The sequence below is a fragment of the Sycon ciliatum genome, chromosome 4, assembly GCF_964019385.1.
Source record: "Sycon ciliatum chromosome 4, ocSycCili1.1, whole genome shotgun sequence".
NCBI lineage: Eukaryota > Metazoa > Porifera > Calcarea > Leucosolenida > Sycettidae > Sycon > Sycon ciliatum.
In genome coordinates this window covers 14,740,251-14,757,519 of record NC_088646.1, presented here as the reverse complement: position 1 = coordinate 14,757,519, position 17,269 = coordinate 14,740,251, and the positions used below count along the sequence as shown (strand labels likewise).

Below are 17,269 nucleotides of genomic sequence, written 5' to 3'. Positions count from 1 at the left end.
GTGTGTGTGTCTCTCTCTGTCTCTCTGTCTCTCTGTCTTTATAACTCTGTGTGTGTGTGACTCCTTACCTATGTGATGCTCACATTGATCATATTCTTGGTTTCCTGGTAGGCCGCTGGCACCCACACGCACTCACCCCAAAATTATCGCAATGACCCCTAACAATTTTCAGGTCTCAGCAGCCCTGGGCAGGTCGTTTATGACAAAGTGTCATAAACGTCGTGCACTACCCTTTGTGTGCCTATTGCAAGAATTCACGGTGGTCACTGTCCACGTTGCAGCTGTGAACAGTTGGAAAGGTGAAAAATGGTGAATTTTAGACCATTTGTGCCCACCTCTTCATTTCAATGTACCTGTGGGTAAATGGCGCCAGTTGCAATGTGGGTGCTGGAATTGCTTAGATTTTTGATTTGCTGGTAGGCCGCTTGCACTCGTAGGCAGTCCCCCAGGAACTTTGACCTTGCTGTAACTGGCTGGAGTTCCCAAATCGGATGTACGGGCAAAAAGCCCCAAACCTGGACATAGGATATTTTCCAGGTTCAGCAGCCCTGGGCAAGTCGTTTATGACGATGTGTGACAATGACAATGTGTGCCATTTCTGTTGTGCACTACACTTTGTGTGACTATTGCAGGAAATCACGGTGGCCACTGTCCATGTTGCAGATGTGAACCGTCGGAAAGGTGAGAAATAGTGAATTTTTGACCATTTGTGCGCATGTGTTCTTTTCAATGTACCCGTGGGTAAATGGGCCCAGCTGCAATGTGGGTGCTGAAATTGCTTAGATTTTTGGTTTGCTAGTAGGCCGCTTGCACTCATAGGCAGTGACCCAGGAAACTTGACCCTGCTGTAACTGGCTTGAGTTCCAAGTCCGGATGCACAGGCAAAAAGCCCCAAACTGGGAGATAGGTAATATTTAGGGTTCAGCAGCCCTGGGCAGGTCGTTTATGACAATGTGTGTCATTTTTGTTGTGCACTGCCCTTTGCGTGTCTGTTGTAGGAATTTACGATGGTCACTGTCCAAGTTGCAGATGTGAATAGTCGGAAAGGTGAGAAATGGTGAATTTTGGACCATTTTTGCGCTTGTGTTCTTTCAATGTACTTAAGCGGGATTCACAGAAGCTTTTGTGCGATGCGACACGCGATGCGACGCGATCTGCGACGGACGCGTGCGATGCGAACTCGCGAAATACCATTCACAGAAGAAGTCAGTGATGCGACAACATCTTGCTGATTTGGCTACGTCACCATGATATTCGCGCGGTTTGATACAACTTGTACAAATTTATAGGCAACTCTTGAACCTTTGTACAACTTTGCTGTAGAAAAGGTCAAATTCGTACGCCAAATCGCTTGTCGCATCGCATCGCATCGCAAAAGTTGAGCCAAGCTCAACTTCTGCGATGGCCTGCGATGGCCCTGTTGCGGCAGTTGCGTGGGGTCCGCGATGGTTGCGATTTGGGGATTTCCCGGTTTCGCGGCTGTCGCATCGCGTGTCGCATCGCAAAAAAGCTTCTGTGAATCCCGCTTTATGGGTAAATTTAGGCAGGCAGGCGCACGGGGTTGGTCAAAGACCATGATCGAGATACGAGAGGTACCTGGTTCAAGTCCTGCCTGGGAGCGGTTTTTCCAGCCGTGCTGCTACCCACAGTCAACTGAGAACTTGTGGCCAGGCACAAGGGGTACATGGATGCAGCTAATGCGGTCGTTGTCGGCACTTGTGCCAGTGGTTGTGAGACTTACCCACTCACCCCTACCGTTAGGCGCTGCATCTGCCGCTAGGGTTTATCGGGTGTTAGCGGCCGTCGTGAGTTCCCTTCGGGAACGGATACGATAATTTACTTTTTTTTATGGGTAAATGGGCCCAACTTCAATGTGGTTACTGGATTGTGTAACTTTTTGGTTTGCTAGTAGGCCGCTTGCACTCATAGGCAGTGCCCCAAGAAATTTGACCCTGCTGTAACTGGCTTGAGTTCCAAGTCCGGATGCACCGGCAAAAATCCCCAAACTGGGAGATAGGTAATATTTTAGGGTTCAGCAGCCCTCGACTGGTCGTTTATGACAATGTGTGTCATTTCAGCAGCCCTGGGCAGGTCATTTATGACAATGTGTGTCATTTCTGTTGTGCACTACCCTTTGCATGTCTGTTGTATGAATTCACGATGGTCACTGTCCAAGTTGCAGGTGTGAATAGTGGGAAAGGTGAGAAATGGTGAATTTTGCACCATTTCTGCGCTTGTGTTCATTCAATGTACCTATGGGTAAATGGGCCCAGCTTCAATGTGGGTGCTGGATTTGCTTAAATTTTTCGTTTGCTAGTAGGCCGCTTGCACTCGTAGGCAGTGCCCCAGGAAATTTGACCCTGCTGTAACTGGCTTGAGTTCCAAGTCCGGATGCACGGGCTGAAAGCCCCAAACTGGGAGATAGGTATTTTTTAGGGTTCAGCAGCCCTGGGCAGGTCGTTTCTGATAATGTGTGTCATTTCTGTTAAGCACTACCCTCTGCGTGTCTGTTGTAGGAATTCACGATGGTCACTGTCCAAGTTGCAGGTATGAATACAGTCGTCCCTCTCTAATCCGGTACCTTTTTCTACGGCGTTTTCTGCTGGATTAACGAGGGTGCTGGATTAAGAAATCCTGCCCTCTGACCCGGCCCTACCCAATTGCATGCATGTATCGTACGTCAAAACGCAGGGTTTTTCCGTGTCGACCCAAGTATTTGGTGCACGGCTTTATATTCTCAACTGTTCTCCAGGAATATACACAGTGATAAAGTGATAAAGTAAAACAGAGAACATGTTCACATGTACTCTTGCACACACACGCACACACACACACACCTGAAAATTGGCAGGACACTACTCCTTGCTAAAATAAGAAAGTATGGTTGACTGCTTAGCTGTTGTCTCCTGGACAACATTGACCCTCTTGAGAAGGCCACGCAAGCAGTCGACATCATGCAGGTCGCACGTTGTAGTTAGTTGTAGAACGTCAGTACCATCGGTCAGTGTCGTGCAATGTTATCGCATGAGCTGATTGTTTAGTAACTGGTGGTGTTAGTGGACAGTATAGCGTAACTTGTAGTTCCTTGGTCTTTCTCTTTGTATAAATTGAATTAGGGTTCGGAAAAGTCCTAACAACCAACCGAACTGAACTCTCCCGAGCGAGGTCGAGTACAGTTGTCAACTGAACTGAACTCTGAAGTGGCCCTGCGCGCGCGGCACTGACCAGACTGGCCTAGCCTGGCCTGGCAAGGAGTGCACCTGTACGGTACGCGATTTACGACTGCCGGATTATGAAATCAAACTACGTGCAGTTTGAGCGATTCGTTTCAAAAAGTCACTGCCGGAGGCGGAATTCAAGTGCCGGATTAAGATGTAGGAATTGAACGAAAAAAATCGGTTTCGTCGGAAAATGCGCCAGTTGGCAAGGGTTCCGGATAAACAAGTGCCGGATTAGAGAGGGACAACTGTAGTCGGAAAGGTGAGAAATGGTGAATTTTGGACCATTTCTGTGCTTGTGTTCTTTCAATGTACCTATGGGTAAATGGGCCCAACTTCAATGTGATTGCTGGATTGTTCAACTTTTTGGTTTGCTAGTAGGCCGCTTGCACTCATAGGCAGTGCCCCAGGAAATTTGACCCTGCTGTAACTGGCTTTAGCATTCCGCGCACGCAGACGGCATGCAGGCAGGCATACATCATTAGCATTCCGCGCACACAGACGGCATGCAGACAGGCATACACCACACGAATAAGGCTAGGTTGTGTTGGGCAAGTACTGGTGACGAGGAACTGGTTGGTCTTTGCCGCAAGGTAGGCACGAGCCCGTGAGGCTGCGAGTGCCGCAGAAAGGCAGAAGCCCGGAGGCTGTGATTGCCGCAGGAAGGCAGAAGCCTAGAGGCTGTGATTGCCGCAATGGAAAGGCAGGACCATAAGGCCATAATGCCGCAATAGAAAGGCAGACCAGTTATGAGTGACTCGCCACCAGGTTTATTGTACTTGAAGTAGGAATGATGCAATGTAGTATTAATGGTTAGTGGTGGGATGGTGGGTCAGCAAAAGACAAAGGCAGCAGGATGCAAGTCGGGCATGAGCCAAAGCAGAGAAGACTCAAACTGAGAATGGCAAGGAGATGTGCCACGTTGCGGACTCGGACCCGATCAAAACTGAATTAATTATTGTGATGACGTACGCATAAATTAATGTGATGCACAGCAGGCGGTCTTGCCGGTCGCGGCAAGGCGCGCTAAACAAGTGCCGCGGCCAGAACGTAGAGGGCGCTGTTGCGCAGCAGATACGTAGTTGCGAGATGTGCGCCTACGCTAAACTGAATTCATTACATGAATACATCATTAGCATTCCGCGCACGCAGACGCCATGCGGGCAGGCATACATCATTAGCATTCCGCGCACGCAGACGGCATGCAGACAGGCATACACCACACGAATAAGGCTAGGTTGTGTTGGGTAAGTACTGGTGACGAGGAACTGGTTGGTCTTTGCCGCAAGGTAGGCACGAGCCCGTGAGGCTGCGAGTGCCGCAGAAAGGCAGAAGCCCGGAGGCTGTGATTGCCGCAGGAAGGCAGAAGCCCGGAGGCTGTGATTGCCGCAATGGAAAGGCAGGACCATAAGGCCATAATGCCGCAATAGAAAGGCAGACCAGTTATGAGTGACTCGCCATACCGCCAGTACATACCCATACCCAACAGTATTGCAGTGCAGCATAGCATAGTTCATTATGAGGGAATTGTGTGAATCGAGAAACATCGGTGTCAGGGAGATGATCTTACTGAGGATAGTTTGCTGGCCAGCGTTCGGGCCGATGACGGTGGTGTCCGGATGTAGCGTAGGAATGCATCACTGCGCCACCGCCCCGCGGAGCGGATTTGGTGGTCGGGGACGCCAGCAAGGGCAGCAGTGGTAGCGGCCCCGATACGGAAGCTGTGGCCTGCATAGTCCTGCCAGTTTGCCACGCCGCTGGTGCTAAGCAGCGTGCGTACGTGGGCTGTAAAAGTGCTGCGGTTGAGGCGTTGCCCGTTGGCCAGGATGAACACAGCACTGCCTGGACGAGCAGAGGCGGTTGCAGTGAGGTAGGTGAGCATGGCTCTCACAGCGCAGTATGGCGGCACCGCTGGCCCGATCAGCACCGTCGTACCTTCCCCGGACGGGTCTGTCTTCGAGCGTGGTAGGTGCACATGGAGCATCCCTGACTCGAATGTCAAACAGCCGCGCGTGGTAGGTGCTTCTAGCAGTTCACCGCACCTGAAGAAACCAAACCCAAAAAAACAAACGGAACACGGCAAGCATAGCGGCATGCAGGCAGCGCTTGTCGTGAGGGCACATGGTTGGAGCAGCTAGGCAGGTGTCAACCAGACTGCAGAGAATAGGAAACGTGATTGGCAGCCTGGGGCGGACAGCGGCTACTCCATGGCAACGGCAAATACCGCGTACCACTCGCTTGAGGAAGTGCGCGCCCTCGGTCGGGTCGACATAACCGAGCTCCAGGTGCAGGTTCTTGATAGCACCGACTGGGTTAGGGAGGCAGCAAAACTACTCAGCATTAGGTCTAAAGCGGGAAACGGGGACCATCTTTGAAGTTGGCAGAACTTGAGATACTTAGATTCGCCGGCGGAATACGTTCGTCTGGTGTTGTCGGATAGAGCGTGAGCAGCATATCGTGCTGCTAATTCGTCCGCGGCAGTTAGAATGACTGGAACAGGTCGGCTGTCGCCCGAGCTCCCGGAACCGCCTCGCGAAATGCCTGCATGTTAAAACGAGACAGAGCATCAGCGGCTTTGTTAGTGCATCCTGGAATATGCTTTGCTGACAGAATGAAGCCAAAGTTAGCACACATGAAGAACAGCCGTCGTATCAGATCCATGACTGGGGGGGAGCGGCTACAACCATTGGACAGGCATGCCACTACGGCTTCGTTATCGCAGTACACGATTATGCGGAGCTTGCGCCATTCAAGGCCCCAGGAGGAGCAAGCTGCGGCAATGGCGAACATCTCCTTCCACTCGATGGAGTAGTCGGCTTGTTCCGGCAACCACTGTCCCTGGATCCAGCGATGGCCATAACATGCGCCCCAGCCGATCGAACCGCTGGCATCAGTAAACAATTGGATGTCGGGAGACGGGGTCCAATTTGGCATATGAAAGAAGGACTTTCCGTTCCATTGCGAGAGGAGGCGTTGCCACCACTTCAGGTCTTCCAGAGCCTCGACTGAGAGTTTGATCTTATAGTGTGGCTGACTGTAACGGTGACAAATATCCCAGAGTGACAAATATCCCAGAGTGACAAATATCACTATTGATCACGCGATCGATGCAATTATGCAGTACGGTCGTTCTGCTTATCTTTTCAAACTTGACATTCGAAGTGCTTTCCGCATTGTACCTGTGCGGCAGGAAGACTGGCCTCTGCTAGGTATTCACCTGCAAAACCAATATTATTTCGACACTGTGCTCCCCTTTGGCTTACGCTCCAGCCCTGCCATTTTTAACTCTATTGCCGACTGCCTTGAATGGATTGCTCGCTATGAGTTTTCTATTACTGACCTGCTCCATTATCTAGATGATTTCCTTTGCATTTCTCCATCGGAGCTGGTGGCGAACCAACATGCTTCAATCCTGCTTCGCTGTTTTAACTATGTCCAAGTCCCCTTGGCACCTGACAAAGTGGAAGGTCCAGCTCAAGTGCTGTCGTTCCTGGGCATCGAGCTGGACTGTGGCAGACTGGAGGCCCGGCTACCAGACACCAAGTTGCAAGATCTCCGCACCTTGCTCGACCAGTATGTCAACCGTGGCGACATGACCCAACGCGAACTCGACTCACTATTGGGAAAACTCTCCTTCGCAGCTCGGGTAATTATACCTGGTCGGACATTCATGCGCCGACTCTGGGATATTTGTCACCGTTACAGTCAGCCACACTATAAGATCAAACTCTCAGTCGAGGCTCTGGAAGACCTGAAGTGGTGGCAACGCCTCCTCTCGCAATGGAACGGAAAGTCCTTCTTTCATATGCCAAATTGGACCCCGTCTCCCGACATCCAATTGTTTACTGATGCCAGCGGTTCGATCGGCTGGGGCGCATGTTATGGCCATCGCTGGATCCAGGGACAGTGGTTGCCGGAACAAGCCGACTACTCCATCGAGTGGAAGGAGATGTTCGCCATTGCCGCAGCTTGCTCCTCCTGGGGCCTTGAATGGCGCAAGCTCCGCATAATCGTGTACTGCGATAACGAAGCCGTAGTGGCATGCCTGTCCAATGGTTGTAGCCGCTCCCCCCCAGTCATGGATCTGATACGACGGCTGTTCTTCATGTGTGCTAACTTTGGCTTCATTCTGTCAGCAAAGCATATTCCAGGATGCACTAACAAAGCCGCTGATGCTCTGTCTCGTTTTAACATGCAGGCATTTCGCGAGGCGGTTCCGGGAGCTCGGGCGACAGCCGACCTGTTCCAGTCATTCTAACTGCCGCGGACGAATTAGCAGCACGATATGCTGCTCACGCTCTATCCGACAACACCAGACGAACGTAATCCGCCGGCGAATCTAAGTATCTCAAGTTCTGCCAACTTCAAAGATGGTCCCCGTTTCCCGCTTCAGACCTAATGCTGAGTAGTTTTGCTGCCTCCCTAACCCAGTCGGTGCTATCAAGAACCTGCACCTGGAGCTCGGTTATGTCGACCCGACCGAGGGCGCGCACTTCCTCAAGCGAGTGGTACGCGGTATTTGCCGTTGCCATGGAGTAGCCGCTGTCCGCCCCAGGCTGCCAATCACGTTTCCTATTCTCTGCAGTCTGGTTGACACCTGCCTAGCTGCTCCAACCATGTGCCCTCACGACAAGCGCTGCCTGCATGCCGCTATGCTTGCCGTGTTCTTTGGTTTCTTCAGGTGCGGTGAACTGCTAGAAGCACCTACCACGCGCGGCTGTTTGACATTCGAGTCAGGGATGCTCCATGTGCACCTACCACGCTCGAAGACAGACCCGTCCGGGGAAGGTACGACGGTGCTGATCGGGCCAGCGGTGCCGCCATACTGCGCTGTGAGAGCCATGCTCACCTACCTCACTGCAACCGCCTCTGCTCGTCCAGGCAGTGCTGTGTTCATCCTGGCCAACGGGCAACGCCTCAACCGCAGCACTTTTACAGCCCACGTACGCACGCTGCTTAGCACCAGCGGCGTGGCAAACTGGCAGGACTATGCAGGCCACAGCTTCCGTATCGGGGCCGCTACCACTGCTGCCCTTGCTGGCGTCCCCGACCACCAGATCCGCTCCGTGGGGCGGTGGCGCAGTGATGCATTCCTACGCTACATCCGGACACCACCGTCATCGGCCCGAACGCTGGCCAGCAAACTATCCTCAGTAAGATCATCTCCCTGACACCGATGTTTCTCGATTCACACAATTCCCTCATAATGAACTATGCTATGCTGCACTGCAATACTGTTGGGTATGGGTATGTACTGGCGGTATGGCGAGTCACTCATAACTGGTCTGCCTTTCTATTGCGGCATTATGGCCTTATGGTCCTGCCTTTCCATTGCGGCAATCACAGCCTCCGGGCTTCTGCCTTCCTGCGGCAATCACAGCCTCCGGGCTTCTGCCTTTCTGCGGCACTCGCAGCCTCACGGGCTCGTGCCTACCTTGCGGCAAAGACCAACCAGTTCCTCGTCACCAGTACTTACCCAACACAACCTAGCCTTATTCGTGTGGTGTATGCCTGTCTGCATGCCGTCTGCGTGCGCGGAATGCTAATGATGTATGCCTGCCCGCATGGCGTCTGCGTGCGCGGAATGCTAATGATGTATTCATGTAATGAATTCAGTTTAGCGTAGGCGCACATCTCGCAACTACGTATCTGCTGCGCAACAGCGCCCTCTACGTTCTGGCCGCGGCACTTGTTTAGCGCGCCTTGCCGCGACCGGCAAGACCGCCTGCTGTGCATCACATTAATTTATGCGTACGTCATCACAATAATTAATTCAGTTTTGATCGGGTCCGAGTCCGCAACGTGGCACATCTCCTTGCCATTCTCAGTTTTGAGTCTTCTCTGCTTTGGCTCATGCCCGACTTGCATCCTGCTGCCTTTGTCTTTTGCTGACCCACCATCCCACCACTAACCATTAATACTACATTGCATCATTCCTACTTCAAGTACAATAAACCTGGTGGCGAGTCACTCATAACTGGTCTGCCTTTCTATTGCGGCATTATGGCCTTATGGTCCTGCCTTTCCATTGCGGCAATCACAGCCTCCGGGCTTCTGCCTTCCTGCGGCAATCACAGCCTCCGGGCTTCTGCCTTTCTGCGGCACTCGCAGCCTCACGGGCTCGTGCCTACCTTGCGGCAAAGACCAACAAGTTCCTCGTCACCAGTACTTACCCAACACAACCTAGCCTTATTCGTGTGGTGTATGCCTGTCTGCATACCGTCTGCGTGCGCGGAATGCTAATGATGTATGCCTGCCCGCATGCCGTCTGCGTGCGCGGAATGCTAATTTTTACTTTGCTCTTCTGCCGCTTAAACTCGTACGCAATACCCCAGGAAATTTGATCCTGCTGTAACTGGCTTGAGTTCCAAGTCCGGATGCACGGGCAAAAAGCCCCAAACTGGGAGATAAGTAATATTTAGGGATCAACAGCCCTGGGCAGGTCATTTATGACAATGTGTGTCATTTCTGTTGTGCACTACCCTTTGCGTGTCTGTTGTAGGAATTCACGATGGTCACTGTCCAAGTTGCAGGTGTGAATAGTCGGAAAGGTGAGAAATGGTGAATTTTGTACCATTTCTGCGCTTGTGTTCTTTCAATGTACCTATGGGAAAACGGGCCCAGCTTCAATGTGGGTGCTTGATTTGTATAAATATTTGGTTTGCTAGTAGTTCGTGAGCACTCGTAGGCAGTGCTTCAGGAAATTTGATCCTGCTGTAACTGGCTTGAGTTCCAAGTCCGGATGCACGGGCAAACAGCCCCAAACTGGGAGATAGGTATTTTTACGTTTCAGCAGCTCTGGGCAGGTTGTTTCTGAGAATGTGTGTCATTTTTGTTGTGCACTACCCTTTGCGTGTCTGTTGTAGGAATTTACGATGGTCACTGTGCAAGTTGCAGGTGTGAATAGTCGGAAAGGTGAGAAAATAATGGTGAATTTTGGACCATTTCTGCGCTTGTGTTCTTTCAATTTACCTATGGGTAAATGGGCCCGGCTTCAATGTGGGTGCTGGGTTTGTTTAAATTTTTGGTTTGCTAGTAGGCCGCTTGCACTCGTAGGCAGTGCCCCAGGAAATTTGACCCTGCTGTAACTGGCTTGAGTTCCAAGTCCGGAAGCACGGGCAAAAAGCCCCAAACTGGGAGATACATGTAGGCAATTTTAAGGGTTCAGCAGCCCTGGGCAGGTCGTTTATGACAATGTGTGTCATTTCTGTTGTGCACTACCCTATGCGTGTCTGTTGTAGGAATTCACGATGGTCACTGTCCAAGTTGCAGATGTGAATAGTCGGAAAGGTGAGAAAAGGTGAATTTTGGACCATTTCTGCGGCTGTGTTCTTTCAATGTACCTATGGGTAAATGACCCCAGCTTCAATGTGGGTGCTGGATTTGCTTAAATTTTTGGTTTGCTAGTAGGCCGCTTGCACTCGTAGGCAGTGCCCCAGGAATTTTGACCCTGCTGTAACTGGCTTGAGTTCCAAGTCCGGATGCACGGGCAAAAAGCCCAAAGCTGCGAGATAGGTAATTTTTAGCGTTCAGGAGCCCTGGGCAGGTCATTTCTGACAATGTGTGTCATATTTGTTGTGCACTACCCTTTGCGTGTCTGTTGTAGGAATTCACGATGGTCACTGTCGAAGTTGCAGGTGTGAATAGTCGGAAAGGTGAGAAAATAATGGTGAATTTTGCACCATTTCTGCACTTGTGTTCTTTCAATGTACCTATGGGTAAATGGGCCCAGCTTCAATGTGGGTGCTGGATTTGCTTAAATTTTTGGTTTGCTAGTAGGCCGCTTGCACTCGTAGGCAGTGCCCCAGGAATTTTGACCCTGCTGTAACTGGCTTGAGTTCCAAGTCCGGATGCACGGGCAAAAAGCCCAAAGCTGCGAGATATATAAGTTTCCGTGCATGGCACGGTAAGTGAAGTTAGCAACCCACCAACAATTACATTCCTAACATAATTTGCACGTACTTGCCATAGCGCATCACGTGCCCGTGCAGAACACGCACTCCGAACTCCCGCGCTCCGGCACGGGACCACGCGGAGCATGCGCATTACTCCGGCTCTCGATGCTGTTTCTTCATCCTTGCTGCACCAACAGTCAGATCGCTTGACAACCTTGGCCAGTTTTTGAACAGTTTTTGAGTGACTTCGCTTGACAACCTCGGCCAGTTTTTGAGCATTGAGCACTTTCCATTTCCGAGCAACCATGTCTGAATCTCTGTCAGTGAACGACGCCAAGAAAATGCGCTCTGTAGAGCTGCGACAAGAACTGGCGGCCCGCAATTTAGACACGACGGGGACCAAACCCAGGCTGTTGACTCGCCTGCTCGAGTCATTGGAGTTCACTGCAGTGCGCGAGGACTTGGCCACTCAGGCAGCCGAGCAGAACCTACCCCAGGCAACTGCTGCTCCGTCCCTGAGGGACATTATCCGGGAGGAGGTCCGTGCTGCCCTTGGAAATCAGGCCGCAGCTCCAGTCCCGCCGGCAGCTCACGCAGCGGCACCCCCACCGCCAGCTCACACAGCGGCACTCCCACGGCAAGCACCAGCAACTCCGCAGGACGCTCTGCCTGCTCCGCATTTGGCGGCTGCCGTCTCACCGCCAATGAACCCCGCAGGTAAGAGAACGTTTTATGCAACCGTGCCGAAAGCCATTCACGATAAAGTAGTAACTGGCCAATTTGTTGAATTGGGCTCATTGTTGCCTAACCCGTCCCAAGGGGACACCAGCCGCAGCATTCTCCAGATCGACCACGACAGCTCGCAAGGCGCAGTGGTCCTAGCACCGGCCAACAGGCCCTCCAGGAAGGTCGAGGACATCGATACCTGGCTCGACGCCTGGACAACATACTGCGCGATTTACGCCACAGCACACCCCTCCAGGGCCCCAGAGCTGTTTGCGTACCAGCAGATTATCCTGAAAGTAGCCCGGAAATTTCGATTTGAGGCCGTGCAGGAGTATGACCGATCATTCCGCTCACTCCTGGCCGCGGACCCAACCATGCGGTGGGACGCAATAGTCCAGGACCTATACACAATTATATTTGACGCGCGGGCATTTCGTCCCTTTCGGCCCACCGTCAGCAATGACGCTCGTTCCTTTCGGCCCAACAGCAGCAACGACGCTCGTTCCTTTCGGCCCAGCAGCGGCAACGACACGGTCGACAAAGAAGTATGCCGCCTCTTCAACCAAGGAAAGTGCGCCCGCTCCAACTGCCGCTTCGCCCACACCTGCCTCTCTTGCGGCCGCCTCGGTCATGGCCAATCCACATGCTCTGCTGGCCAACCCCGCAGCTCCAATTAGCTCACACGCGCCTTGGTCCCCTGTAAATATTCCCCTGCTGTTTGAAGAGCTATCCCAGCACCCCGATAACGATTTTGTGCATTCTCTCTGTCACGACATGCGCTTCGGGGCCCGCATTGGCTATCACGGTAACAGATCCCGCCTCATCGCCCCTAATCTCCCTTCCGCATTGCTCAACCCTGCCGCCGTCTCTGCTTACCTTCAGTCTGAATGCACGCGTGGCCACATGGCCGGGCCTTATTCCCAACCCCCATTCCCTAATATCCGATGTTCTGGCGTTGGCATCGTGCCCAAGAAGTCTGGCGGCGTACGCCTCATCATGCATTTATCTGCCCCTAGCGGCTCTAGCATTAACGATGGCATTTACCCTGACGAATTCTCCCTGCATTACGTTACGGTAGATGACGCAATACGCTGTATCTTCCAGCACGGCCCCGGAGCTCTCCTCTCTAAGGTTGACATGAAGCACGCCTTCCGGCTCTGCCCTGTTTCCCCTGACGACTGGCCCCTACTTGGCATTTTTTGGGAAGGTTCGTACTATGTCGATAAGGTACTACCATTTGGCCTCAGATCCTCCCCGTTTCTGTTCAACAGACTTGCCGACGCTGTGGCATGGATTGCAGTTAATAATTACGATATTGTTGATTTGCTGCATTACCTAGATGATTTCTTTCACGTCCAGCCGCCCAACTCCGCAGCTATGCTCAAATTCAAGACACTGCTGGCTGTATTTGACATGCTGAACATCCCATTGGCCGACGGAGAGGACAAAGTGTGCCCGCCGTCAACTTCAATAACGTTCCTGGGTATCGAGCTCGACACAGCCGCCTGGGAGCTGCGCCTCCCGGCTGCGAAACTGGCGGAACTACGGCTAGCACTTGCCGCGTGGCTGTCGAAGCAGATGTGCACCAAGAGGGAACTGCTGTCCCTGGCCGGTAGCCTGTCTTTCGCAGCCAAAGTCATTCCAGCGGGTCGCACGTTCTGCAGACGCCTGTTCGACAGCGCAGCAACGCTCCCTAGCCTAGATGCACCGGTAGCCGTACCCTCGGAGGCGAAGCTTGACATCCTGTGGTGGGATGCCTGCATCAGCCAATGGAATGGTCGGAAGCCCCTCATCGAGCCGTCCTGGAGCACAGCCGAAGATATCGGGCTGTACACCGACGCTTCGGGTCAACACGGTTTCGGTCTGGTTTTCGGCAGCAAGTGGTCCTATGGCGCATGGTCTCCTGACCAAGCTGAGCACACTATTGAATGGAAAGAATTGTACGCCGTGATGTTGGCCCTCTGTACCTGGGCACACACGTTGGAGGACAGACGAGTGCTACTCTACACTGACAACGAAGCAATCTGCTACATCTGGCGCTCTGGCACGTCCCCAAATAGAGCGGTCATGAACTTGGTCAGGGCCGGCTTATTGAAAGCCGCCCAGCATAACATTGTCCTCCTGCTTCGCCACATCGCCGGACACTGCAATGATCTTGCTGATTCTCTCTCCCGTCTGCAGGTACGGCGCTTCCGGACCCTCAACCCAACTGCCGACGCAGCGCCTACACCACCAGCGCAGTCCACCCTCCATCAGTTGATGACGCAGCCATGGAGCTCATCCGTCACGGCCTGGCAGACAGCTCCAGCGCGACGTACGCTTCAGTGCAGCGTTCCTACGAACGCTTTGCTGCCCTACGGCAGGTCGCGCCGTACCCGGTGACGGAGCCCAGCCTGATTAACTTTCTGAATTGGAAATTCTCGTCCGGCTCGTCTGGCTCGTCTCTGAAACTCTACACCCAGGCGCTGAGACATCAGCACGTCCTGCAGGGCCTCTGCCTGGATGTTTTCGCCTCACCGCGTGTCCGGCTGCTCCAGCAGGGGGCGCTCAGATCCCAGACGGCAGTCCGGAAAGTGCTAACGGCCGCAACTTTGGACGATCTGGCTGGCGTACAGCACTACCTGCAGTCCACTGTGCCTAGCCCGCACAACCGCGCCATGCTCTGGAGCGCCGTGACTCTGGCCTTCCACGGGCTGCTCAGGGTCAGCGAGTACACCTTCACGGCACGGGGCGCCGGCCTTGAGTACAGCGATGCGACCATGTACCCAGACCGCGTGGAGCTGCGCCTGCGCTTGACAAAGACGAGCCAATACGGCAGCGGCCAGGACATCAGCGTCAGGAGGACAGGCTCGCCGACATGCCCGCACACGGCAGCCACCAGCTACCTAGCAGCCCGTGGCTCGGCACCTGGCCCGCTCTATCGCTATGATGACGGCACGCCCCTGAAGCCGCATAACATCAACAGGCTACTACAAACAGCCTTGCCTAACAAAGACGTGCGCAGCCACAGCCTCAGACGAGGCGCTGCAACGCTGGCAGGCAAAGCTGGCGTGCCTGAGTATGTGCTGAAGACCGCCGGCAGGTGGCAAAGCTCTGCCTACCTCCGCTATGTCCGCACCCCTGTCGCAGACAGAGCATTGCCAGCGGCGTTGTTCTAGTCTCTGCCCGTTATGCTAATGGGTAGCCGCATTGGACGGCCCTAGCGACAGCTGTAGTGTACATATGATATACATATTATACTATAACTATGGTAATGCTACTATAACTATAGTAATGCCGATAATTCCTGTTTGGGTCATGTTGTATTTTTGGGAGACCGGTAGGGATCGTGGGTCAGGCCGGCATTGAGCCAAGTGCGCCTACATGTGCTCACAAGTGCATCCCTACCGTATGCTCACGTATTGACACGCCTAAGAACGGTAGGGATCGTGGGTCAGGCCGGCATTGAGCCAAGTGCGCCTACATGTGCTCACAAGTGCATCCCTACCGTACGCTCGTGTATTGACACGCCGGGCAATTGTTGCCCCCATTAGCCCTGGCATTGGCCAGTCTAACGCACATTGGTGCTTGCGATACTACGGCATTGGACCATAGTATTGCATACTGTATGCGGCAATTGTTGCCTATGCCCTGATAATACAACGCGTAATAGCTCCCAAACAGGTCGGCTTGTTGTGTGGTTGTTAAATATAAGTTTCCGTGCATGGCACGGTAAGTGAAGTTAGCAACCCACCAACAATTACATTCCTAACATAATTTGCACGTACTTGCCATAGCGCATCACGTGCCCGTGCAGAACACGCACTCCGAACTCCCGCGCTCCGGCACGGGACCACGCGGAGCATGCGCATTACTCCGGCTCTCGATGCTGTTTCTTCATCCTTGCTGCACCAACAGTCAGATCGCTTGACAACCTTGGCCAGTTTTTGAACACCACCACCCACCCCATCATCTCTAACCATCATTCTATTCTAAGCCATCCCGGAAGGGAGAACGGTAGGGATCGTGGGTCAGGCCGGCATTGAGCCAAGTGCGCCTACATGTGCTCACAAGTGCATCCCTACCGTATGCTCACGTATTGACACGCCTAAGAACGGTAGGGATCGTGGGTCAGGCCGGCATTGAGCCAAGTGCGCCTACATGTGCTCACAAGTGCATCCCTACCGTACGCTCGTGTATTGACACGCCGGGCAATTGTTGCCCCCATTAGCCCTGGCATTGGCCAGTCTAACGCACATTGGTGCTTGCGATACTACGGCATTGGACCATAGTATTGCATACTGTATGCGGCAATTGTTGCCTATGCCCTGATAATACAACGCGTAATAGCTCCCAAACAGGTCGGCTTGTTGTGTGGTTGTTAAAGGTAAATTTTAGCGTTCAGCAGCCCTGGGCAGGTCATTTCTGACAATGTGTGTCATTTCTGTTGTGCATTACCCTTTGCGTGTCTGTTGTAGGAATTCACGATAGTCACTGTCCAAGTTGCAGGTGTGAATAGTCGGAAAGGTGAGAAATGGTGAATTTTGGACCATTTCTGCGCTTGTGTTCTTTCAATGTACCTATGGGTAAATGACCCCAGCTTCAATGTGGGTGCTGGATTTGCTTAAATTTTTGGTTTGCTAGTAGGCCGCTTGCACTCGTACGCAGTGCCCCAGGAAATTTGACCCTGCTGTAACTGGCTTGAGTTCCAAGTCCGGATGCACGGGTAAAAAGCCCCAAACTGGGAGATAGGTCATTTTAGGGTTCAGCAGCCCTGGGCAGGTCGTTTATGACAAAGTGTGTCATTTCTGTTGTGCACTACCCTTTGCGTGTCTGTTGTAGGAATTCACGATGGTCACTGTCCAAGTTGCCGGTGTGAATAGTCGGAAGGGTGAGAAATGGTGAATTTTGGACCATTTCTGCGCTTGTGTTCTTTTCCATGTACCTATGGGTAAATGGGCCCAGCTTCAATGTGGGTGCTGGATTTGCTTAAATTTTTAGTTTCCTGGTAGGCCGGTTGCACTCGTACGCATTGCCCAAGGAAATTTGACCCTGCTGTAACTGGCTTGAGTTCCAAGTCCGGATGCACGGGCAAAAAGCAGCAAACTGGGAGATAGGTCATTTTAGGGTTCAGCAGCCCTGGGCAGGTCATTTATGACAATGTGTGTGATATCTGTTCTGCAATACCCTTTGCGTGTCTGTTGTAGAAATTCACGATGGTCACTGTCCAAGTTGCAGGTGTTAATAGTCGGAAAGGTGAGAAATGGTGCATTTTGGACCATTTCTGCGCTTGTGTTTTTTTCAATGTGCCTGTGGGAAAATGGGCCCAGCTTCAATGTGGGTACTGGATTTGCTTTAACTTTTACTTTGCTATTCTGCCGCATAAACTCGTACGCAACACCCCAGGAAATTTGATCCTGCTGTAACTGGCTTGAGTGCCAAGTCCGGATG

The 17,269-nt window shown here is 52.6% G+C and overlaps 3 protein-coding genes across 3 annotated transcripts; all 3 read left to right on the top strand.

Annotated features, from left to right (window-relative positions):
- The first annotated feature begins 5,098 nt into the window (after positions 1 to 5,098).
- LOC135813415 (uncharacterized) lies at positions 5,099 to 7,476 on the top strand. Its single transcript, XM_065326512.1, has 2 exons — positions 5,099 to 5,183; positions 6,659 to 7,476. The coding sequence occupies exons 1-2, from the start codon at positions 5,099 to 5,101 to the stop codon at positions 7,474 to 7,476; spliced, it is 903 nt and encodes a 300-aa protein (XP_065182584.1).
- A 358-nt stretch (positions 7,477 to 7,834) lies between these two features.
- On the top strand, positions 7,835 to 8,389 carry LOC135813414 (uncharacterized). Its single transcript, XM_065326511.1, has one exon. It carries the CDS (start codon positions 7,835 to 7,837, stop codon positions 8,387 to 8,389), a length of 555 nt encoding a protein of 184 aa, XP_065182583.1.
- A 2,726-nt stretch (positions 8,390 to 11,115) lies between these two features.
- Positions 11,116 to 16,210, top strand: LOC135814617 (uncharacterized). Its single transcript, XM_065327767.1, has 2 exons — positions 11,116 to 11,830; positions 14,021 to 16,210. The coding sequence occupies exons 1-2, from the start codon at positions 11,419 to 11,421 to the stop codon at positions 14,995 to 14,997; spliced, it is 1,389 nt and encodes a 462-aa protein (XP_065183839.1). The 5' UTR covers positions 11,116 to 11,418; the 3' UTR covers positions 14,998 to 16,210.
- Positions 16,211 to 17,269: the final 1,059 nt, after the last annotated feature.

Bases quoted from the DNA above. Each gene is read 5' to 3' on its own strand.
- LOC135813415 (XM_065326512.1), top strand. From the start codon at position 5,099: ATGGCTCTCACAGCGCAGTATGGCGGCACCGCTGGCCCGATCAGCACC. The intron at 5,184-6,658 runs GTAGGTGCACAT...ACTATGTCCAAG, and splicing joins CGGGTCTGTCTTCGAGCGTG to TCCCCTTGGCACCTGACAAA.
- LOC135813414 (XM_065326511.1), top strand. From the start codon at position 7,835: ATGTGCCCTCACGACAAGCGCTGCCTGCATGCCGCTATGCTTGCCGTG.
- LOC135814617 (XM_065327767.1), top strand. From the start codon at position 11,419: ATGTCTGAATCTCTGTCAGTGAACGACGCCAAGAAAATGCGCTCTGTA. The intron at 11,831-14,020 runs GTAAGAGAACGT...TCCCGTCTGCAG, and splicing joins ACCGCCAATGAACCCCGCAG to GTACGGCGCTTCCGGACCCT.